At 32.5% G+C, this 26063-nt stretch overlaps 1 protein-coding gene across 2 annotated transcripts in view; it reads left to right on the top strand.

Annotated features, from left to right (window-relative positions):
* LOC115876000 overlaps positions 1 to 26063 on the top strand; it is a 155701-nt gene that overhangs the window by 117423 nt on the left and 12215 nt on the right. For both annotated transcript variants that reach the window (XM_030891649.1, XM_030891650.1), the window contains exon 6: positions 17827 to 17983. In XM_030891649.1, the coding sequence (XP_030747509.1) occupies positions 17827 to 17983 (157 nt within the window). The remainder of the gene's footprint in view (positions 1 to 17826; positions 17984 to 26063) is intronic.

Raw genomic sequence — 26063 nt, 5'->3', positions numbered from 1 at the left:
AACGCTTTAACCACGCGGCCACCGAGGACTTGAAAGATTCTATGTAAAATTCTTACTTAAAAGATAATGTTTAGTGAAAGTACTTTTTTATTTATAAACATTTATTTAATTCTGTTTTTAGTATTTGTTCTTATAGCGGCAATATAGGTATGTACATTATCTTTGAAAATTTCAACTGTCTAGCTATAACCAGAGTACCTAAACCGACGAGTAGCGACAGTCCCGTTTTCAATTTTCTTTGCGACTGCGCGAAATAAGTAGGTTATCTGTCATACGAAGAAGCGAAGTTGCCACTGTTGCCATTTATCAAATATCTCTATATACTTTATTTCAAGTATACCTCAGGCAACGAATCGTTTTTTTAATTATTTATTAGCAGTAAGATATTTTATACATTCAAATTTAGAAATAAGGATAAAACAAAACAAAAAAGATATGTATAAAACTTTATAATTAATTCCACTTCAAATTGTGAGCAGTGTATACCATGTTTATAGGACCACTTCATAAGTTGAGCAGTTAAATACGTAGTCTATCTGTCAAACACGTCAAAAGAGAGAGAAAGAAAATTTGGTCCCACCACATCAAAAGAGCCGACGGTTTCTGTCGCTACTCGGCGGCTATCTACGTACTCTGCTATAACGGTTCATAAGATAGACCTTTGTGACAGACGGACGGATAGCGAAGTCTTAAGAGTCCATTTGCGCTACACCGCTCGGGTCGGTCTCAGGGGTCGGGTAGAGCGGGTGTGCTGTGGAAGGCGGTCCGTTCACGATCCCCCACCGCCTGATTTTTGGTCGGACGCATTCAGTGTAAATCACATCTGAATATTTCCCATATTATTTCAGTGGAGTAAAAACGATATCAAAATGTGTCAAAATTTTTTTTGGAGGTATAACTACATGATATCTATACAGGATTATCAGTTAGGCCTTTGTGCATGTGAAATAACTAATTACGACCTTTTGGGGTGTCAGAAATTTTTAACTAGCAAAATGTCAAAATGTATAACCATGTTTTTTATCTTTCCTACGCGATAACTCCTAAACTAATCAACTTATTCACAAACTCTTTTTTTAATCGATTGAGAACACATAGGCGGTGATAGCTGAGGTAATTAAAATTCCATAGTGAGTGTATTTTTTTTGGAAAATGGATTAAACTTCAAACATTAACTTTATTGTATCATGATTTTCGGTAAGCGAGAAACTTTTTTATTTGAAGGAATTTTTACATAGTACCTGCGTATGAAATAAAGTAAAAATATTGAAAAAGTTTTTGAAACTTGGTACAATTTTCTAATGCTAATACTTTTCTTGTTATCCTAAATTAAGTTTACGAATAGGCCGCGCGCGAGACCACTCGGGCCTCGCCGCCCGAGACTTTGATTTTATATGGCGACACGGCGGACGCGATGTTCCGTAGGCCGATTTCTGTTTATTTGTATTGTACCTGCAGTTTGAAATTTAGTTAATTCACTACGTTATAAATTATTTAGTTATCGACTCTTTAATTTGCAGAAAAACTATAAACAAAAATGATAGGTTTTTTTAAATCCTATTATAACGAAACCTAAAAACTATCATAATCATAAATGCTGCGGAAAAAGGCAAAATGATGTATGCTTAATATATTAATTAATAATTGTATATATATTATATTAACAATTATTAATATATTATATTAACAAAAAGAAAACTAGTTAAATAGAACGGTTTTGATATTATAATATTTTTGATATGTGATAAAATAGGAAAAAGGGCAAACATCACAAATTAACATCTAGACAAACAGGTATCTTATGTTGTAACCTATTTTAATAAGATTTTTAATAAATTCATTGATAATAAAATTGATATGATCGCTAAAATTCCATAGTCAGTATTTTTTTTTGCCAATAGAGCTGAATAATTTATCATAAACCAGAATAATTTTAATTATTCTTATTTACCGTAAATATAAAAATAATAATAATAATAATATAATTCCATTACATAAATAATTCTATATAATTCTACAGAATGTCCCTGGTTGTGGAAAAACAAGTGGAAAAACTTTTTTATTATTGACATTTTGAGAAAAATGTATTCTTCATAAAAAATTTTGCTTGTTCTAAAATGGTTAATCCCGTTTATACTTTTCCAAATTTCCATACCGTTTGTATATTGTTGAATTTTTTCAGTCTTAAAAATCAAGGGGCGTTTCTATGGTAATATAATTTCGATTATATTCTTTGATAGACGGTTATTATTAATTATTGTTTTATTATATGTAAATTTATATATGCATGGGAAATATTGTTGATCGTCATTTCCCAGTCAACTGGACGCCGTTTTTTTTTCGATCATACGGTATATTATGTATTTCAATAAAAGCGACAATACTTAGGCAACAATGTTTTCGATCTAGCGTGGTTTAATGACAAAAGGGGCTCCCTGTAATCCTTTTACCTGTTCAAATTAATTGATTAGTATAATGAGACAAGTCGCTGATTCCTACTATTTAGTGGTTTTCATATTTTATTGCAATGAAAATCGCAGTTTTACGTACACAAAACGCAGATTTAATTTAATTTTTTTTTAAAAACTCAGAGCAAAATTTAAAATGTCATATGTCAAATAGAAAAAAAATATTACAGTCGAAAGTGATAAAATATCCGATTTTTAAAGAAAAATCTCAATGCAATCGGTAATATTTGCCATGACTACCAACATAAAGCTTTTTTAATCTGCCAATTCGTTTATTTAATCAGGAAAGTGTGCTCAAAGGTTTCAAAAAAAAGAATTTTTATTCATTTCCGATAAAGACAATTAAAATAAAAATTCTCCAGCTTTGGCAACATTTGACTTTCAAAGAAATTTTTGTCTATTTTAATTTCTACACCGGGTGCGTCTCAAAAGTGGCTCACCCCTATAACTTTCTTATTTTTTCAGATAAAAAAACGAGATTTGGTATGTTAGTATATGACATAAATTAGGATTGATTGACGTATTCAATTGTTTTTGGTCACTTCTTGTTTCACCGGAAATGACTACAACTTTTGATTCTTAAATGGCACCCCCGGTATTTGTTTACTTTATTCGATAGAAAATGACATTCTGAATATAATGACATATCATATATCATATGTCAACTTTTGAAATTTTCGCTTAAAACGAAATTGAATTTTAAATTTCAATCAAGTAGCCTTGGAAAAATAGATTTGATCGTCTAATGTTTTTAGTGCCTTGTCCTGGCCAGTTAGAAAATGCCCAAATCGTATTTTTAATCATATCTCAATTTTTTCAAATAGAACGAGGGTGGCTGATTAGCATATTTGGGAAAAACATTTTTTTACGAATAATTTGATACCTCAGACTTGGTATTTCGAGTCAAATTATCGTTATGAACCGCATGTTATAATTTTCTTTATAATTTCAAATAAACCATATGCGAAAATGTCAAAAGTTGACATATGATATGTCATTCTATTCAGAGTGTCATTTTCTATCGAATAAAGTAAAAAAATACCGAAAAAACTAAATATGCCATCAGTTTGCTTAAATAGAACAAGTAACATATAATTTACGCGAAACTGACGATATGACCACAGACAACAAATTGCAGAGCTTCACAATTCAGCATAAAAAATATTTATTAAAAAAATAAATTAAATATAACTGTAATCAGAAAACCTTAATTTATGTCTGTATTGTAAAGGAATTTTAACTTATAATACTCTTTCCAATATAGACATGTCTGATAAACCTGATATTTTTAAATGACGTGTTGAACGATGTGGGGTACCGATTAATTTTGAAGAAAAAAATATTAAACCCTCAATTTAAATTAAAATTTATTTTTAAATTATAAGAAAGTATCGCTTATAATTAAATTAACTATTAAATTTATTTCAATCAATATTTTTTAAGTATAATAAATACAACTTTGTTTGACCATCAAAATCTCAAAAATGGTAGATAACAACCTATTCTAGGACCTATTGAATAGACATATAAAATTTAATCAAAATCGGTCAAGCCGTTACGGAGAAGTATGGTAACAAAAAAATTAAAAAACAACCCCTATTTGAAAGTGAAAATTTAGTGTCGTATGTATTTTTTAATGCCACATCGTAAAAAAACAAAAATTAAAAATTTTGTCCAAAAATAAAAAAAATTGGGGTGGGCCCCCTTGTCACTTAAGGGTATAAAAATAGATAACAGCCTATTCTCAGACCCACTGAATATACATATAAAATTTCATCAAAATCGGTCAAGCCGTTACGGTGAAGTCGGGAGAAGTATGGTAACAAAAAAAACAACCCCTATTTGAAAGTGAAAATTTAGTGTTGTATGTATTTTTTTATTGCCACATCGTAAAAAAACAAAAATTAAAAATTTTGTCCAAAAAAAAAAAAAAAATTGGGGTGGGCCCCCTTGTCACTTAAGGGTATAAAAAATAGATAACAACCAATTCTCAGACCTACTGCATATACATATTTAATTTCATCAAAATCGGTCAAGCCGTTACGGAGAAGTCGGGAGAAGTATGGTAACAAAAAATTAAAAAAAAACAACCCCTATTTGAACGTGAAAATTTAGTGTTAAATGTATTTTTTAATGCCACATCGTAAAAAAAACAAAATTAAATATTTTACCCAAAAAATAAAAAAATTGGGGTAGGCCCCCTTGTCACTTAAGGGTATAAAAAATAGATAACAACCTATTTTCAGACCTACTGAATATACATATAAAATTTCATCAAAATCGGTCAAGCCGTTACGGAGAAGTACGTAACAAAAATTAAAAAACCCTATTTGAAAGTGAAAATTTAGTGTTGTATGTATTTTTTAATGCCACATCGTAAAAAAACAAAAATTAAAAAATTTTGCCCAAAAAAATAAAAAAAGAATTGGGGTGGGCCCCCTTGTCACTTAAGGGTATAAAAAATAGATAACAACCTATTCTCAGACCTACTGAATATACATATTAAATTTCATCAAAATCGGTCAAGCCGTTCCGGATATTCGGGAGAAGTATGGTAACAAAAAATTTAAAAAAAACAACCCCTATTTGAATGTGAAAATTTAGTGTTAAATGTATTTTTTAATGCCACATCGTATAAAAACTAAAATTAAATATTTTGTCCAAAAAATAAAAAAAATTGGGGTGGGCCCCCCCTTGTCAATTAAGGGTATAAAAAAAATAGATAACAACCTATTTTCAGACCTACTGAATATACATATAAAATTTCGTCAAAATCGGTTAAGCCGTTACGGAGAAGTACGTAACAAAAAATTAAAAAAAAAACCTATTTGAAAGTGAAAATTTAGTGTTAAATGTATTTTTTAATGCCACATCGTAAAAAAACAAAAATTAAATATTTTATCCAAAAAATAAAAAAAATTAGGTGGGCCCCCTTGTCACTTAAGGGTATAAAAAATAGATAACAAATAATTTCAGACCTACTGAATATACATATAAAATTTCATCAAAATCGGTCAAGCCGTTACGGAGTAGTACGTAACAAAAAAATTAAAAAAAAAACTATTTGAAAGTGAAAATTTAGTGTTAAATGTATTTTTTAATGCCACATCGTAAAAAACTAAAATTAAATATTTTGTCCAAAAAATAAAAAAAATTGGGGTGGGCCCCCCCTTGCCACTTAAGGGTATAAAAAAATAGATAACAACCTATTTTCAGACCTACTGAATATACATATAAAATTTCATCAAAATCGGTCAAGCCGTTACGGAGAAGTACGTAACAAAAAAATTAAAAAAAAAACCTATTTGAAAGTGAAAATTTAGTGTTAAATGTATTTTTTAATGCCACATCGTAAAAAACTAAAATTAAATATTTTGTCCAAAAAAATTTAAAAAAATGGTGTGGGCCCTCCTTGTCACTTAGGGTATAAAAAATAGATAACAACCTATTCTCTGACCTACTGAATATACATATAAAATTTCATCAAAATCGGTTAAGCCGTTATGGAGGAGTACGGTATCTAAAACTGTGACAAGACAATTTTTTATATGTATTAGATTTCAGAAATCTGCCTAAACCTTAGCCCGATCCTGTCGTGTTAAGCCACACCCATAATTCCAAACGCACGTGCTTTCAGCGAAAAAATATAATTTTTAAATTCCTTAGATTAGGGCTTGCAGAGCTTCAGCATTTGCCATAAAATAGCGAGCAATTTGTTACAAAACCATATAAATTATATATCACTGTAATCACAAAACTTCAATCTATATCCCTCCTGTAACAGAATTTTAAATTATATTTTTATTTTCGAGAAAATTTAGTCCAAACATAAGGTTTATTTTGTTGATGTTTGACCATCAAAATCTTAAAAATGAACAAGTTATCTAAAAATGTGCCACACGACGGATTTAGTATAATCCTTTATCTTTAATTTTCTTCTTCGTTTGTGTAAAAATACCTAGCCAGTTTGACATAAAACGTTAAATGCCGAACGCTTATTTTGCTACTTTTTCGGACTAGTGAAATGGACTCTTAATAGGGTTCCCGTTTTTACCCTTGGTGTACGGAACCTTAAAAAGGTAAAATCGTTATTTCACTATATGATGAAGGCTTACACATAAAACACTAGATTCCCTGCTAAATTGAAAATTATATAGGTTATTAGCCTTAAATTATCCTCCACTGGAATTATTTTGTACGTATATAGTCACATTTCAAAATTCTCAGAATCTGCCACGGATTCCTAGATAACCGTATTCCGTTATCAGAACTTAAATAAAGTTAAAAAATATGTTCCGTCTTATCTTTCTATGTAGATGACATGAGATTTATTTATTGCCGTTATAAAATTTTGAGTTTGTCGTCACAACACAGTCACCAGTTACGGGATTAGAGTTATCGAAAACCAACCGTACTATTTTCATGTCTTCCATACAATTTTATTTTTGTGGTTAATTTATCTATATTTTATAATACCTACTTCTCAAATATAGTTCTTTTTCATTAACCCTTTATAAGGCAGTACTAATTATTTTCTAGTTTGATCAAAGGGCAAGCATATCTTCTCAGTAACATTTTTCAAAAAGTTAACAAATAAGGGAGTGGGGGGGGGGTCGATTTTTCAACCAGAGACTGTTAAAGCAAATAGATAACATGTAATGATCTAATGTATATGTTACGGTTAAGGGGGGGCGGGGGTCCGATTTCCGGTTAATGTCGATACTACCCGGTTAATCTCAAGAATAACACACAACAAAATAACCAAAAACATAACCAAACCCAAACTTTAACCTGTTAATGTCGACATTAACCGTACATCGGACTTTAACCGTAAAATATATAATGTATAAACATTGTAAAGGAAAAAGAGTAAGTTCATTTTAATTATCTGTTTTTCCAGAAACTCGCATCCTATGAGAAATGATTGAAAATACACAGGATATGTTAACGATTTTAGAAAATATCAGCCGAGCCGTAACTTTGGTGCACTAAATAAAAAGAAATAAACGTCACAGATACATTTGTTTCTATATTTTAAAATTTTTATCACACGAAATTTGCATAGAAAATGCTTATACGACAATTATTACCTATATTTTATATGTTGATGAAAGTTTACAGAATAAATTTACAGAAATCAAAGTTTACAGAATAAGAAAAAAATTGTTTAAAAAAATCGTATTTTAAATTTCAATCTAGAGTGCCCATGGTTGTGTTAAAAACACTAATTTTTAATCAAGGAGCCTTGGAAAAAAATAAAAATAGATTTGATCGTCTAATATTTTAGTGTCTTGTCCTGGCCGGTTAAAAAATGCCCAAATCGTATTTTTAATCATATCTCAATTTGTTCAAATGGAACGAGGGTGGGTCATTAGCATATTTGGAATAAGCATTTTTTTAGGAATAATTTGGTACCACACACTTGGTATTTCGAGTCAAATTGTCGTTATGAACCACATGTTACAATTTCAAATAAACCATATGCGAAAATGTGAAAAGTTGACATATGATATGTCATTCTATTCAGAGTGTAATAAAATTTTCTATCAACCAATCAATCCTAATTTATATCATACTAACTATCCTAATTTATATTATATTAACTAATTTTACATACCAAATCTCGTTATTTTATCTGAAAAAATAAAAAAGTTATAGGGGGTGAGCCACTTTTGAGACCTTAGATCACCCAAACTTAAAGTCATAACTTCTAACCATTGAAAAATAAGGAGAGGTCAACAGAAATAATGAATGCACCCTTTTCTACAGCAACTTTTTAACAGTAAAAACTATATTATCTAGAGCAACTTTTTAACAGTAAAAACTTATTCATATTCTGATTGACATCAGAATATGACTTCAGAATGACGTTTATTGTACCCAAAAACTATTGCAGATGTTTTATGTGTTAGAAATCGGCTAATATACCTTGAAATTAATTATAAGAATTAAAGTAATACATGTTAAGTATAACTACTATAATAAAGTATATTTTTATATTATATTGAAGATATAAATCTATCAAATTTTATTTAACCTAATTTTAAATTATCTCAAGCCCATATGGAATTCGCCTACAATACACCCAAAGTATATTAATCCAACTAATAAAAAAGCGTAATATGTAAATTTATCACATGATTTTAATAGATTTTATTTAGGATATTGTTTTTTGGCGTGAAACAAAATTTTATAATATCCCATAGTGATAATCGTATGTTATTATACTGTAAGTATATCTTGTTTCTTCTAAATAACCCTTAATTATACCTCCTTAGTTATACCCACATACATTCACAGTCTCAGTAATAGTTAAAAAATTAATAGTCATTTAGTATAACTAAAAGGCTAAACAGTGTTTTTTTTTTATTTACAAACACAGAACCGGACTGCACAAATCAACTATAATACCTTCAAAGTTTCTTAATCACTCTTCACTATGGTCCGCTAACTCTATCAATATAATTAGTTGATACTAAATACTTTAATCATCTGCTGATGACGACCATGTTAGCAAAGGTGCATTGAGAAAAAACATATTTGTTGCATCGTGGTTGATTTGGGTATTTTACTATAAAATAAATATTGCATAAAAGATTACCTATAGAAAATCATCGCAATGTTTTCATTGAAAGAGAATATTCTGAAATTTTCTGAAGAAAATATAATGTAAGTTATAGGTTTTAATATTTATAAGACTAAAGAAAATGTATGTTATTATTTCATTTTTTAACAGAACGTCAACGATTTCTTGTAGACGTATCTGTTTTAAAAAGTAAAGTGTTCTCGAATAGTTCAATTTAAATATTTTAAATAGTTTTTTTCTTGATTCTTTATATTTTTTTTTTGCTTCAGACGACGGAAAGAGAAAACTTTCCGAAACGTTAAGCATTTTTTTCTTTGTTAGGCAAATTTTTATTACTGTAAACACAACTTCTGACAAGCAGCGTCCGTTTAGGTTTAACGCCAGAAGTGTTTACAAAAAATAACTATTTCATTTTGTAGATTTTTCTTGCAGTGCAGTGGCGAAAAACCCATAAGGATTTTTTTGGATAGATGAATCCGCCACATAGGTATAGACATTTTTTATTTATAAGACTATTTTATATTTTAATATAACTCGTTCACTTCATTTTACATTATTTTAGTAAACCGTTTCATGTAAGCTCGAGTATTATCACAATTTACACCTTGTAAATATAATAAATCTTCAGGATATTTAGGCTGTAAATATTATTAAGGAAAAGTAGTTACTGAAAAACTCTAGAACGTAAACATAGAAGTATAGTATATGGCACCAATGTCAATAATTAAACAAAATTTATAATATAACAAACATACCAAAATATTTCAATGGTTTAAATACCGTATGATCGGTTGTCTTGGAAATGAACATCTATAATATTATTTATATCATTCTATAATATATAATTACAGCCATATTTATACCGGGTGCGTCTCAAAAGTGGCTCACCCCTATAACTTTTTTATTTTTTCAGTTAAAAAAACGACATTTGGTATGTTAGTATATGACATAAATTAGGATTGATTGACGCATTCAAGTGTTTTCGGTCACTTCCTGTTTCACCGGAAATGACTACACCTTTTGATTTTTAAACCACCCTCGATATTTTATTACTTTATTCAATAGAAAATAACACTCTGTATAGAATGACATATCATATGTCAACTTTGGACATTTCGCATATGATTTATTTTTTACTTGCGTTTCGTAACGAAAATTTGACTCGAAATACCAGATGTGTGACATCAAATTATTCGTAAAAAAATGCTTTTTCGAAATACGCAAATGAGCCACCTTCGTTCCATTTGAAAAAATTGAGATATGATTAAAAATACGATTTGTGCATTTTCTAACTAGTCAGGACAAGACACTAAAAACATTAGACGATCAAATCTATTTTTCCAAGGCTCCTTGATTAAGAATTAGTGTTTTTAACACAACCATGGCATTCTAGATTGAATTTTAAAATACGATTTTTTATTAAGCGAGAATGTCAAAAGTTGACATATGATATGTCATTCTATTAAAAATGTCATTTTCTATCGAATAAAGTAAAAAAACACTAAGGGTGCCATTTAAAAATCAAAAGTTGTAGTCATTTCCGGTGAAACAGGGAGTGACCGAAAACAATTGAATGCTTCAATCAATCCTAAGTTATGTCATATACTAACATACCAAATCTCGTTTTTGTATCTGAAAAAATAAAAAAAGTTATAGGGGTGAGCTACTTTTGAGACGCACCCGGTATAACGCGATATCCTCAAAGCTGTTTACAGCAACATTAGAAGAAATCTTCAGTCAACTGGACTGGATCAACAAAGGATTAAAAATAGATGGAGATTGGTCTTGACCATCTTAGATTCTCTAATGACAAAGGTAGTCCTAATTGTCTATTTGAAACATATACATATTAAAATCAAAAATCATGTGGACAAAATGCCACAAATTAAGCATCGAAATATGAACACACTTAAAAAGAGATTACGCGTAAAAGAAAATTACTTAATACAAAAACCGGAAGAAATTTATTAAAAAATAAGATTAGATATGTCTAGAGTGTATTATCATGGTTCGGTTCAAGAAAAATACAACTTTTATAATGTTTTTACGTTAATTTACACAAACATTACGTTAAGATAAAGTAATATTACGTTATTGCCTAGCGATTTTTTATCTGACATAATCTAAAATCTACAAATAGAATTATAATTCCTTTATATACAGAGTGGTCCGAACTGTATTCCGGAAACTTCGGCAGCATATTCTGCAGATAAAAATAAGTAAAAAAGTTCGTATAAATGTATGTCCTTAAATGCTTAATTTCGGAAATACAGGGTGTAGAAGTTTCATTTTTATTTCGATTTTTTTCAAATAGTTTATGAAGTAACGTCAACATTTGGATGAAAATTGGTGTCTGGGAGTTTTTTGACATGAGAAATTTGATGTTGATGTCAATGTGATCCCTACTTGTAGAGGACACCACTTATATATTTTTAACTCGTTTGAAAAGTAATAACTTTTCGTCCGTACCTGTATAAAAATACTGAGTAAAAAATATACATTTACGACGTTTTCTACGTAAAAAAGATCTCTTCGTAAAAATCACGGAAATGCATCGTTTTTCACTCAGTAGTTTTATACAGATACGGACGAAAAGTTATTACTCTTCAAAACAATTAAAACACATGTAGGTGGCGTCCCCTAGAAATAAGAGTCATTTTGACATCAAAATCAAATTTCTCATGTCAAAAAACTCCCAGACACCACTTTTTATCCAAATATTGACGTTATTTCAGAAATTATTTGGAAAAAATCCAAATAAAAATGAAACTTCGAAACTAAACATTTTAGGATACACATTTATACGAACTTTTTACTTACTTTTATCTACAGAATATGCTGCCAAAATTTCCGGAATACAGTTCGGACCACTCTGTATATTGGTTTTAAGGATTATAAAGAAAATAATACAATAATTTTAATAAATGTATGCAGTTAACATGAAATATGGGCTGTAAATTGAATTTCTATAGTTATTAATTATCGCCAATAGTTATCACTAGATAATGGTTTAACAAATATCTACAATACATTAGAGTTCGACAAAGATTGAACGAGTCGTTCATTTGAAAGAATATTAAAAATGAATCGTGAGAAAACGGTTGGCTGAAATGAATCATGGCAAGCACGGATCCATAAAATTTGATCGGCAGGTCGTAAAATAAATTTCAAATTGACTTCTAGAATTCTGATAAAGTAATAACTACTCAGATCTCGGCAAATAAACCCAACGGAATTTTTTTTCGTCCAATTTAAATTATTACTAGCTTTTTCCCGCGACATCGTTCGCGTACACCTCGATTTGTCCATGCATTTTTTTTCCCTTTTTTTTCACGTACGTATACATATTTTAAATAGTTTACCCTTTTATAGATACAGTTAGCGAGCCTGACAATTGCACTATTTAAACTATGTTTCGAAAATTAGTAGTTTTAGAGCAAGAACAGTTAACCTAATAGGACTGCTCATTCAGCCAAAAGTGTCCGCCAGGTGCATGCGAAAACTACTCGCTTTGTGACGTCATTGTAATCCTTGTCATGGTTATTAGTCCTTATCCGGCAACCAATAATACACACACGTGCATTATTGGTTGCCGAATGCAAATCGTTCATTATTTAGTTTATTTATTTAAACACCTTATATGTATGCAGTATAGAAAATTAACTGTATAAATCGTATTAAATACTCGGATAATGCATTTTTAAGAACAGCAGTTCCCAGCATTACCTTTTGCAAGCATTCTTTTTAGAGTACTTCCATATTTTGCTTTAAAATAATTAATAAACAAAATCGTGGGCACTTAGTATGCACTTTGTCACAATCCACAACACAAAATGAACGTATTTATACACTCTATAGCTCTAAAAACTTTAAAGACACCTTTTTCACATTTAAAATTGACAAAATAATTAACTCAAAATTTCTCAGCTGTTATTTTTATAAGTTTACCATAAGCAACTAATAATACACACTATCATGACAAGGCCACGAAGGCTTTGACAAGGACTACAATGACGTCACAACTGTCACATGAAGCGCGGGAAGAGGCGAACGTACGTGTTATGAGGATGAACAATCCTATTAGTTTACCGTTCTTGGTTTTAGAGCTATTTCAGATGAAAGTTTTCAAATGTCGATTTTCTGGATATTGTATAACCCGAAGGATGTCTCGCTATTGGAATTACATGTACATTTTATTGGCAGTCGCTTGACAGTAACATATAGACATTTTGGCAGTACATGTACATTTTTTACTCAAGTGAGACACCTCTCGGTATAACCTTTAAAAAAAGATTGTTTTTATTTTTTACACTTTTTTTTAATGTATAAAAACCAGTGGCGGCTTAACCATAAGGTCAAATGATCAATGCCCCCCCTCCCAAAAAAAATCAGAAGAAAATTAGGAAAAACCTATTTAAATTATACTTTTTGTAAATAACTTTTTTTCGTCCGAAGATATTCTAAACTATTCCCAAAAACCATCAATTTGTCCAATTTTCGCTTCAAAGCGTTTTATTTTACCCATTTTCTCTACTGCCGGTCAAAATTTCATTTTATCCTTCATTCCCGCTATGCTTTGCACGTATTAAACTCCAAACGCCGCGGCTCGTAACGCCAACAAGGTAAGGTATACTACGTATAGAAAATATAACGGGTTAAGGTGCGATAGATATACTTTATATTGGCCATTGACCGCCTCATTCATAAAAGGATTTCAGGAAAAATTTCGCCGTTTGGGCAGTTTGGGTGTTTATAAAAACTCAAATTATAAAACAACCTAGCTTTTTGTATCGTTTGTCGCGTATAATGTTTGGTTTAGTCAATATAAAGCAATATTTAAATTTTTAATATCGAAAGAAATCCCATCTATAGTTTGAGGTGTAGCGCGAAATTTGTGTAGTTAATATTTCATAATTTTCTGGTTATGGATAAATGATGAACTGTCGTTCTTGTGTTTAGAATAGACAACATGGTGTTTAGTTTGTGAAATCATGCGGTTAAAAGAAAACAATTGCTTAAATTTCGAAAAACGTTTAGAGAAAGAACGCCGTATTGACTTAAAATATAAAAAAATGTGAAATAAAACTTTTAGAATTGTGTATGTGTATATATGCATTTATATTTTTGTGGCATTATTATTTATGAAAAAACTCAAAATTTAAGTGAGGATGCAGTCAATAATCACCACACAGACAGGCTAATAAAACAACTTCTTCAAATTTGTCAAGCTTTCGAGAATTTTATTCCCATCATCAGGACAGTTTTACTTAGTCAATTAGCAAAAATAACATCCTCTGCACAAAAAGGCCTTAAAACTAGCATCATATGACATTGGAATACAAGGAAATTTCTTTTATAAAATATTAAAATACATATCCAACGACATTACTTTTTAAAACAATTTTTTTTTTAATTTACTAAGACTAATTCCTACATTGCTGTTTCGAGATCAAACAGTGACTCTCAGAGTCACTGTTTGTTCGAGCAGTATATTGATTTGGAGTAGTAAACTTATTACATTTTCAATGTTCTTTTCCTAAACCATATAGTATTCTCTTTTTTAAAAATAGACAATCATAATTATACAAGACAAACGGTTTCTTAATCGAAAAAACCTCGCATAAAAAGAACAATTTATGCGTTCTATTTTTACAATATTTTATTAAGACGAGGGCATCTTTAGACGATAGTAGTTCGTCTCGTAAATTAAGTTTTACGCCTTTACAAGTGCCCATGCAAGGCGCGTTAAAAACGAAATCCAGTGGCATCAGTCCAACAATACATATATAAAACTTATTCAAGGATTCATCGAGTCGCCTATTTCCATTTCGAAACGTGGTAGTTTGTAATTAGTGAGTTCTGAAATCCCTGGGCCTACACGGACAAACACTAATGATTTTCGTGTTTGTCTCCAACGGTCTTTATTTTAAAATGGAAAGAGATGGATAACCTGCTTCCTTTAACTTCAGTGTTGACTCGTAAAGAATACTTTCTGTTCAAAACATCCTGCATGACAATAATATTTCTAGACAAGTAAAACTTTGCTTTGAATATATTTAGTTTTGCGAGAAATAAAACTGAAACTATAAATAACACATTTGTCTTCTTCTTGTAATAGGACGAGATCCTGTCAATTCTGTCAATTATTGTCTTCTTGTGATGTTGATGTCGTTTTTGGAGCCTACCAACGTAGGGCGTCTTGTATCTGGCTTTTAGGCAATTAATAAATTAGGCAAAGAAAATATAGTCATCTAGGTGCCTGATGCTCACCAAGGGGTAGAAGGCAATGAAAAAGCAAATGATCTAGCTAGAAAAAGAGCGAACACTCCACTAACTGGACAAGAACCGTTCTGTTTTCCAAATGGGAATCAACTGAAAACGGAACTGAAGAATCTGGAAGACTCCATCCGTAACTTGGAATGGGTGTCCTCCAACGGTCTAAGACACTCGAAAAAGTTCCTCAGAACTTACGACCGAGATAAATCAAAGGTTTTCCTTGAGTTAAGTAAAAACAATCTTTGGATTGTCACGGGGTTTCTAACAGGACACTGTCTACTCAATGAACACCTCAGTAGAATGAAGCTAAGAAACAAGGGCGAATGCAGATTCTGTTGGGAAAATGGGGAAACACCAGAACACCTTATCACTGAGTGCGCCGAGACGACGACCATTCGTGCCATGAACTTTGGTGCGGCTGATGTCGAGGATGAAGAGCTGGCCTCTGTGAAGTCGTCTCAGATACTGGCATTTGTTAAAGCCCTGAGACTGTATGATGAGTTATAACTCGTTATAACTCAAGAAAGGGGAATACACAATAGATCTGTAAGGTCGCGGTGATTAACTCCCCTCCTAAACTTGGCTTTTGGTTTTGGCCCACTTGGCAATTCCATCCGCACTCACAGCAGCGCCTTGCTGACATCTGACAACGTCCTGTACTCCCAACTCTCTTAGTATTTTTATCTCTCTGTAATAAATTAGTGGTTTCAATTACACTTTATACTTTTTAGTTTACGATCATTCACAATGCTTAAAAAACACAATAAAAATTAATAGAATGTCCTGGCAACAGCTTGCGCTAGTCAATTGTATCCATAGAGAAAGCCGTAACCTATTTTTACCTATTTTCCCTTTTAGAGAAATGAAAGCACCGCCACTGTTTTATTCCTACGTCACTCGAACAAATTCTATTTCTGAATCGAATTTTCCGGCTCAAGATGAACTTGGTCTGTCCGACTTGGAGACGGAACGATGTCAATTATGTGAGGATACTCACTATTTTTACAACTACAAATATCCCCCGTATTTAGGTTTCTATTTCTGGTGAATAGTATTGTCGTTACTCCCCTGTCATTAGTGAATAGTTAACTATGTCGTTACCAAATATTTAGCTACGTATTTAAATAATAGTAGAATTAAAATAAAAGAAAAAGAAATTTAAATCAAAATTATTTGATTTTTATACTATAAACATAGATATAGTGATATACCGGGTGTTTTTGAAAAGTAACCCATATAACTTCTTTATTTTTTTAGACAAAAAAAAACAGGATTTGGTATGTTACGATAGTGCCATACAATCGAGAAAAAAAACGACGTCAACAATGGCTATGAAATAAAAATTGCTGTCATTTTATATGTAAAATTAAATGTTTTCGTCATCGATCATAATTTCCAAGCCAAATGGACGCCTTTTTTTCCATAACGGTATATGACATAAACTAAGATTGACTGAAGCATTCAATTGTTTTCGATCACATCATGTTCTATCGGAAATTACTACAACTTTTGATTTTTAAGTGAGACCCTCGGTATTTTTTACTTTATTTGATAGAAAATGTTATTATATGTCAAAAATACCATTGTAACGACAATTCTCGAAATATCAAGTATGTGGTAGGCACCAAATTATTCGTAAAAAAATGTTTTTTTTTCCAAATATGCTAATGATCCACCCTCATTCCATTTGAAAAAATTGAGATATTATTAAAAGTACGATTTGGACATCTTTTAAGATACGAAAAACATTAGACGATCGACTCTATTTTTCCAAAGCTCCTTGATAAAAATTAGTGTTTTTAACACAACCATGGCATTCTAGATTGAAATTTAAAATACGATTTTTTAAGTAAAATTGCCAAAAGTTGACATGTGATATGTCATTCTATTCGGAGTGTCATTTTCTATCGAATAGAGTAAACAAATACCGAGGGTGTTATTTAAAAATCAAAAATGTAATCATTTCCGGTGAAACAGGAAATGACCAAAAACAATTACGTCAATCAATCCTAATTTATGTCATCTACTAATATACCAAATCTCGTTTTTTTAACTGAAAAATTACAAGAGTGTAGGTATATAGGTAGTAGTGATTAGCTTTAGAAAATTTGAATATCTTTCAAGGCAAAGTTTTCTATAGGTTTATTTTTAATTTATTTCTAGTTTTTTTGTTGTGAAAAACTAGATATGTATATTAATGGGTATGGTGCGAGTATTACAATGTCACATACATAATCCACTCACAAAGTATCATCAACAGTTCATAAGTTTTAATCACAGCCAGTCGGTTTTTGTAGTTTTTGAGTACCCACGCTTCACCTGCCACGTATGTTCTCGTACTCATTCATGCAGCAGAGAGGCAGGCAGAGCAGCAGCCTCGATAGTTTTTCTAAAGCCGGTCTTACACGACGCGTTCAACGTTGATTCCAATGTTATAACCAACATTTGACATATATTTAAGTAGTAAGTTTACTTACATTTCATATTTTCTTACAGAGCGAATCAGTAAGTCCACACAACGAAGAATCTGCTAGTCAGGACTTTAGCCAAAGCGGTGGTGAAGCCTCCAACAGTGTATCGGACTACAGTAGCGGTGCGCCAGTTTATAACATGCTGTATCCTGGCTATTACGTCAACGGAACTTCTTTAAATGGTAAGATATCCACTCTTGCAATGAGCAATTGAGGGTTTATTTCAATTTATCAATTCTACTCAGTTAACAGAAAAGAAAACACTCCATATACCTCTAGAATATTGTCTTATAATTTTTGACCACGCGACCAAACTTAATACTCGGTTTTACAAAGTCTTAAGCTTCATTCAGAACCTCGCAATTAGTGGAATAAATTAGTAGTTTCAATTTCACTTTATACTTTTTAGTTTACGATCACTCACAATGTTTAAAAAACACAATTAAAATTAATAGAATACCCTATATATATATACAACAGCTTGCGTTATTCAGTTGTATCCATAGATAAAGCCTAATATTTAGCTTATAGAACAATAAACTTTTGATTTTTAACTACAATTTCTCTTGAGTGAAAATAATCAAAGGTTAAAATGACATTTGTCGCAAATTTTGAAGTATAATGTGTGGAAAAGTCAAAAGTTTGATAACTTTTTCTACTAATTGAAAATGTCTACCACCAATTTTGACGTTCTGAACGCTTACATTGAAATTAAAGGAACAAACTTCTACGCTAATAGAAACCATTAATTTATTCCACTAATTGCGAGGTTCTGAATGAAGCTTATAGGCATTTACACACTAAAGAACATTGGCAAACAGGTTTCCAAACGTTTGTTTGGATATGTAGATTAGATTAAATTATTTGAGGTGGCTGTCGGCGTGATCCATTGCGACCTTTTCAGATCTATTGTGGTCCTCTTCCGATCCTTAAGTTACATTCTCCAGTTCTATCGTTTTTAGAAAGCCTATAGCAACTTGGAGTTGGACTAAACCTTCCATGTAACTCTCTGCCAATGGCCTCTCATTGCCAATGGCCTCTCATTACCGTGAACCGCACATTTTCCAGGCTGCGCGCCGTAATATAATGAGTTCTGTTGTTTCTTCTTCAGATTGACAGAACCTGTACATATCTTCGTCCGTTAATCCCATTAGCTTTATTATACCTATTTAGCCTGTCTTTCGGTCTTTGTTACGTCTATCGTGAATTTTGGCGAAAGCTATGAATTTTTTCCCTCTCTCTGCCCTGGTGAGTTTTGCCACCATTTTAGGGATTTGTTGGCCACCCATCGTTTTGTGCTCAGGTTTTTTCCAACGCCACAGAAGGGTTCTGGACCTTGAAGTGTATTGATGTGCCTTGTTGGCCAATACCTTGCCTATCTTAGGAAGATATATGGCTTTTGCCATTTTTTCCTTATGACACCCCATGCCAGGCTAGCTTTGAGAATTTTACATATATGAGGTATTAATACCTCAATCCTCAATCCCCATCTGGATTAGTATGATACACTGTCTGCACCTGAAGACTTGTACGGCTGGAGTTTATTTATTGCCCATCTTATTACTTGGTCTTGTGACTTCTGTGGCCATTTTCCAATCTAAAGGCCTTGGCCTGGCCAGCCTTGGGTCTAGATTGGTTTGTCTGGTAAAACCACTCAGAATAATCGAGGAACTTTTATTATTTTTTAAGACTTTCCTCTATAGTTTCTGTATAACCTGCCAGGACTTTATGAATACGAGAGCATGCCGGGACATCTGTAATTTCCTAAGAGAACTTTCTCCGTGAATTCCTTTTGGCTGTGACTTGCCATCCACACCGAAGCAGCATTCGTTTGCAATAGTTGTTTGCAAAACCGATTTTTAAGGTTGATTCTCACTATACGTTCCATATCAGCTCCCTTCCGTTTACATAAAATATTATATCATGTAAATGAATAGGACAACGCACACTACTATATCCTTTCCTTCCATATATTTTTTTGACGGACGCACATGAAGCGTATCGGAAACAGCGTTGACAAGTTACATTTATACCAACTCTGTTAAAATTTTGCTGATATTTATTTATTCTCTCACCTATTAATTAAATCTATTACTTTTTTCAAAAGATACAAATTTTTAAAATATCTATCTATCTATCTATCGTATGGCTAAGCATCACAACAAAACATGGAATCACAATCACTGTCAAGTAAAGAGCAGGAAATAAGTATGTGTGCAAACAATAATAATAGTCTGACATGACTGGAGAATAAGAGTCTAAAATGTACCAACAAATATACATACAACAAGTATTACAAACAAACATCTAAGTTACTGCACTGTCTGTAGCTTCCAGGAAATCATCAAAGGGACCGGAATAGGATCTTAATGGGCATGCTTCTACTATGTGCCAGATAGTTTGTCTGCCGGTGTTGCAGTCGCATTCTGGGGAAGCTGACTAACTACTATTCTATTTAAACATAGAATCGGCACACCTCCCATGATTTGTCCTTATCCGGTTCAACGCAGACCATGTTTTACGTGGCATGTCAAAGCCTGGTAGGTTCTGAGTTATAGCTGGCATATTCCCGGCGTGGTCTGGTGACTCTGATTCCCATTCCCTAATCCATGACTCCGTTAATTTAAAACCGTCCCGGTATAAGCTGCTTGCGGTTGTTAATGTTGGACGTCTTGAACGAAGCCTGTACCTATCCAGATCATGGACATCCAAATGTATCGGCAGTTGCGGCTTGTTAGTGATTTTAGTGTATTCCCTAAAAAGTGCATACTGCCTGCGTATATGTGGAGGAGGAATATTACTTAGAATAGGAAGCCATTGGGTGGGAGTTGATTTTATTGTTCCTGATATAATACGCATTGTATTGTTCAACTGGACGTCCACCTTTCCTGTGTGAGAACTATTGAGCCACACCGGGGCACAGTACTCAGCAGTAGAGTAAACCAAACCCAGCGCAGAGGAGCGCAAGGTACTCGCGGATGACCCTCACGTGGTGCCGCATAATTTATGGAGGATATTATTCCGAGTATTGAGCTTAGCTGCAGTTTGTGTGAGGTGCTTCTTAAAGGGCAAAGTTCTATCTAGTGTAATGCCTAAATATTTTGGGGTGTTGTTGTGGGACAGCCAGTTACCTTCAAACCTTATTTTAAGTTCTTGGTTTGCTAATTTATTATTAAGATGGAAACAACTAACTTCCGACTTTACCGCGCTCGGTTGCAACCTCTACTGGCGGAAATAGTTTCCCAGGGAATACAGGTCTTCCGCAAGAACAGCCTCTGTCTCCTCGAGGTTTTTATGTCTTGTAGCTATCGCCCAATCATCCGCATACCCAAAGTTTCTAGTTGAAGTAGCGGGCATATCAGCGATATATAAATTAAACAGCAATGGAGCTAAGACAGAACCTTGTGGCAATCCGTTATTAAGTTTCATCTTTTTGCTTTCTTTCTCTCCCAGTTTTACCTGAAAGAGTCTATTTCGGAGCATATCGTCGATTAGGTTGACGGTTTTTCAGCAGGGGATTTCTTTAGCTAGCTTACAGATCAGTCCCTGTCTCCAAACTGTATCGTACGCCACGTTCATGTCAATAAAAGCAACTGATGTTTTTTCTTGGCGTTGAAATCCTGCTTCGATGTAAGTTGTTAGGGACAGAACCTGATCTACGCAGCTACGTCCAGGACGAAAGCCAGCTTGTTCAATCGGTATACTCCCTATTATCTTTGGGCTTACTCTGTTGTAGATTAGTCTCTCCAGAAGTTTGAGAATGTGCTCAGCAGTGCGATTGGGCGATAACTTTGTGGCTTGTCTTTAGGCTTACCAGGCTTTAGGATGGCAATGATTTTAGCGCTTTTTAGTGACTGTGGAATAGTGCCTGTTTTAATTATGTCGGTGAAAAAGTGCATCAACCATCGCTTTGTAAATCCACCACAATTCAGAAGGAATTCCGAGTGGATGCCGTCAAATCCCGGAGCTTTGCCAGCCTTAATATGTTCTAATGCAGCTAATACTTCTTCGAAAGTAAAAGGCTGGGAGTATGCTGTCTCCTCAGCACAGGATGATTTAAGCTGTTTTAATTGTCGCTTGATTTCGATTGTGTGTGCACAGTCCCTTGGTGCTCTTGAGGTATCAACAATATTAGAGGCGATTTCGTTTGGAGTCACAGGAGTGTCCACTCTTGTTCTTTGATTATCTCCACCCAGTTTTCGTAATAATACCCAAGCTTTTCTGCTGGATTTTGTAAAGTCTAAATTTTCAACAGTTTCCGTCCACTTCTGGCGTCTCGCAGAGTTTAAACTGTGCAGAAGTTCGTCAGCTATTTCGCGGTCACCTGATTCTAGAAATTCCCTGTATAGCCTTTCGCTAGTCTCGCCCCATCCCGGGATGTACTCCTTTCTATAACCCCTAGGTATGGTTTTCTTGGCGGTGCTTATGATAGCACCAACAAACCTTTCATAATTTCTCCCTAGAGGGGGGATCCAACCTAAGCATTTGTCGAGATTATTGAAGAATGTTTTCCAATTTGCTTTATTGAAGTTCCATCTCGGGCGGGGAAAAGATTTTACTAAAGGGATACTCAACCCAATTTCTATTAACACAGGGCGATGTTGGCTATGTGGAAAATCAGCCAGGACAGTTCGTGTAGTTGGAAGCGGATGTTCATTGCTGTCTGAAGAAACGAAACACAAATCTGGATTATAATCCTGTCTCCATGCTGCAGACTTAAAAGTACCGGGATCTTTGGCGCTAAATACGAGATATAGGTTGTGCTCGTCTGACCAGTCCATGAGGCTTTCGCCATTCAAATCAATTTCCCTGTATTTCCATTTGGTGTGGTGGCTGTTGAAATCTCCTATGTATACAGCTGGGTGAGACGTGCTGTGGCCATGGTGCAGCGGGAGGTTTGTAAATATTACACACTGTGATCTCACCAACTTGAATGGTAATTTCATGGATATTGTTACTTGTAGAAGCACGCTTCAGAGTTGCATTTTCAATTGTGTTCCGAATGTAAGTGGCAGTACCATAAGATCTATTATAAGTGGCACCTATAAGCTCATACCCAGGAATCCTTGCTCTTAACTGGAGTTGATCCTCAGTTTCCGTATGAGTTTCCTGGATTGCCAGTACGTCGACATCGTAGTCAATTAAAATCTTGTGAAGGAGATCGCATTTTGCTCGACTAATCCCCTCCACATTCAACTGGCAGACTCGGATGCTAGGTCCAAGTTTTCTAGTCATATAGTCCTCATAAGGACTAGGCATTTTTCCATGTGTTTGTACCATAGTGATGCAATTGACCAAGAGATCCAGATAGGATTGTTTGGTCGCCAGTTGTGCTAGTTCATTTAGTTTGCGTCTATAATTAGACGCTATCCAGGGTGTACCACGAGGAGGCGAACTAGCATTACACCCCTTTTAAAATAAAACTTTCGTAATGATATAAATTTTACAATAAAAAGTATGGAACTGATACGGAACAGAAGCTTACGTATAGCGTAAATACAATAAAAAATACGGAACGGATGTGGAATGGATATGGAATGGAAACGGAAGGTATAGTGAGAAACAACCTATAAGTAAAAACGCGTTTATCGGTTTCCCGCGTGACATGCCGGGCCCGGGCTACTGTGAAAAGAAAGAAAAATGCCATCTTATAAAATAAGAAATAAAGTTGCCTTCAATGCTGCATCATTTGTGATATTGTTGCGTTTATTAGAAAACGAAAAAATAATAAAATGGAACGTGAAAGGTAGAATCTTTTGGGAAGAAAAAAAACCTTTACCAGATATAAAAACAAATAGTAGGTATATGATTTAAATGAAATGTTTAAAAAAAGTACTTTTAATATAATGTAAACCGTTGTTTACGATCCCACTATTCTAGTTTTGATTTATACACATCTACTAATAAATATTATACAGTTTTTGGTTACACTCGATATATTTTTTCTATCTATTTTTTTAAATCAAAAATAAAAATAATTTACATGTGATAAAAATTTTCAAATACGTTTTCACCCAAAACAGCCAGCAAATTCAAACAAACGATTACAAACTGACAAACGTTACAAATTTATTGCGCAAAGTGTTTATGAACGTCTAGAAAACGTTTGTAAACGTTAATAATCTTTTCCGCACGTTCGTTGTGTACGCATCTTTAACTAATTGACGGTTGAAAAATTGTTAAACATACACGATATAGAGGAAAATAAACAATAGCATGGCACCTGAATGCCCTTAGATTACTGTTGCACATAATGCGTTTAGATTGGTGTTGCATTGTTTATATTGCATTGTAAAAAAATTTGCGATATATTAATTGGCAGTGATTTAGTATTGTGAGAACTTACGTGTTCTATAATTATTTTCAAATTAAGTTTTTAATAGGCTGTTTTTACGTTTATGATTAGATATATATATGTATTTATTAGTGTCAGATTTCAAATACATAATGTTGTGATATCAAGTATGTAACATTGTTAAAAAAACTATTAATAACTGATTTTTAACAAACAATTAATAAAGAAAATAATAAACAACAAAGTATTATAAAAATGTTTGTTTGAGTCGTTTGATGATAAGTTTCATGAGCACTTTTTCAAATACTCTGTGCTCAATATATTTATCTAATTGTTTTATGCAGTCATCAGCGATATCCTAATATTCTATTAATATTTTTTTGAATAAATACCAATTATTTTGAAGCATTATCATCGATACCATTACCTATCTTACTTTTTACTTGTTTTCTTTCACTTATGTATGTAAAAGAAATCATCTTTAAATACATATTTAAATTTGAGTTAAAGCACATACTCTAACTGAAAATTTTTAAATGTAAGACCATAGAAGGGAATTAAGTAGATATACGCAAAACCTGCATAAGAAAAATCTGTTAGTATCAAAAGATTATTTTTCGTTTATTTTAATTTTCACTAATGATAGTTAGTTTCAAACTTTATGGTTAGATTCATATGATATAAGTATATGTTTATTTTTATCTTGGCCATATTTGTTTTAATTCCTTAACACAGAGTAACTACTTTGTAATCTATTGTTTTATGTTTTTATTAGAGTGTGAAATATTAATGTTTTTTTAAGTTTATATGGTTTAAACTTCACATTGAAAGTAAGAAGTAGTTTACTTCGCCTACGTTCAGGTTAACTAGATTGGCCCTAACTTTAAAAAAACCTTATTATTTTTAATGTAAATTAAAAAAATGATACTTTATACAATAGAGCAAATTTTAAAGACAAAAACAATAATTAATTATATGGTTATTTTTTTTAGTCATTTGATTTTTAAAGAAAAAAAGTATTATGATTATAAAAATAATTTACTCTGAAAGAGCAGTAAAGCATGTGCAAGGAGTCAAGGAATAATATAAATTTATAAAAAAAATGTCTGAAAATACAATTTTCTTATGAAAAAAATTTCCTGAAAATTATAGACACAACTGTCACTGTCAGCGATCCTCCCATTAAAGAGACTATATCTAACATATAGTTCATACCAAATAAACTTTGAGTCACTTGATTAAGCTGGACGGGCAGAGCTTTGCCCACTTTTTCATATTTTTTATTAATCAAAATATTTTAGGATACAAAAATAAATTAATTATAAATATATAAACAGTTATTAATTACATCAAAAAAACTCACCTCCTTAACAGCACTTAATGGATATAAGGGCCATTACTACCGCTTTCCCGTTCAAAATATTTTAATAGGGTTGCGATGAGTTTTTAACAGTTATCATGGTATCTTGTACCCACTTCGCACTAAGAGATTCTAAAAAGAACAATGTTCGAAAGGTCTGTTATTAAAATGTTTAAGCTTAAAGTAACACAATTCATTTAAACCTAAAACTCCAAGCGCGTGGCAAACGCCCCCGCGGACCCCCGTGGCGGGGGGGCCACGCGTAAATTGGGGTGCCCGGCACCTCATCCTTCAAAAACAATTATCAAACAAACGAAAACTGAAATTACATTTAGGCACACAATCCTTTTTTCAGCAATAATTAGGCTGATATAAAACAATTATTTTATACTACACTATTCTCTACAGGTACATATTAATACTAATTATTGTTATATTAATTGTTATTAATATTAATTATTGTACGGGTTAATTTGGAATTTGGTTTAGTTGTAAATATGTTTAGGCGACAAAACACACGGCGATTATGATGTTTTCACGGCGTTTTTGATTAAAAGTATCATATCGGTAGACTTTTTCCATAAGCACACTTATTTTAAATGACTCT

The sequence above is a fragment of the Sitophilus oryzae genome, unplaced genomic scaffold (assembly GCF_002938485.1).
Source record: "Sitophilus oryzae breed Bouriz unplaced genomic scaffold, Soryzae_2.0 scaffold_1396_pilon_pilon, whole genome shotgun sequence".
In the NCBI taxonomy this organism is placed as follows: domain Eukaryota; kingdom Metazoa; phylum Arthropoda; class Insecta; order Coleoptera; family Curculionidae; genus Sitophilus; species Sitophilus oryzae.
The sequence above is the reverse complement of the archived record's forward strand: the minus strand, read 5'-3'. Positions and strand labels throughout refer to the sequence as shown.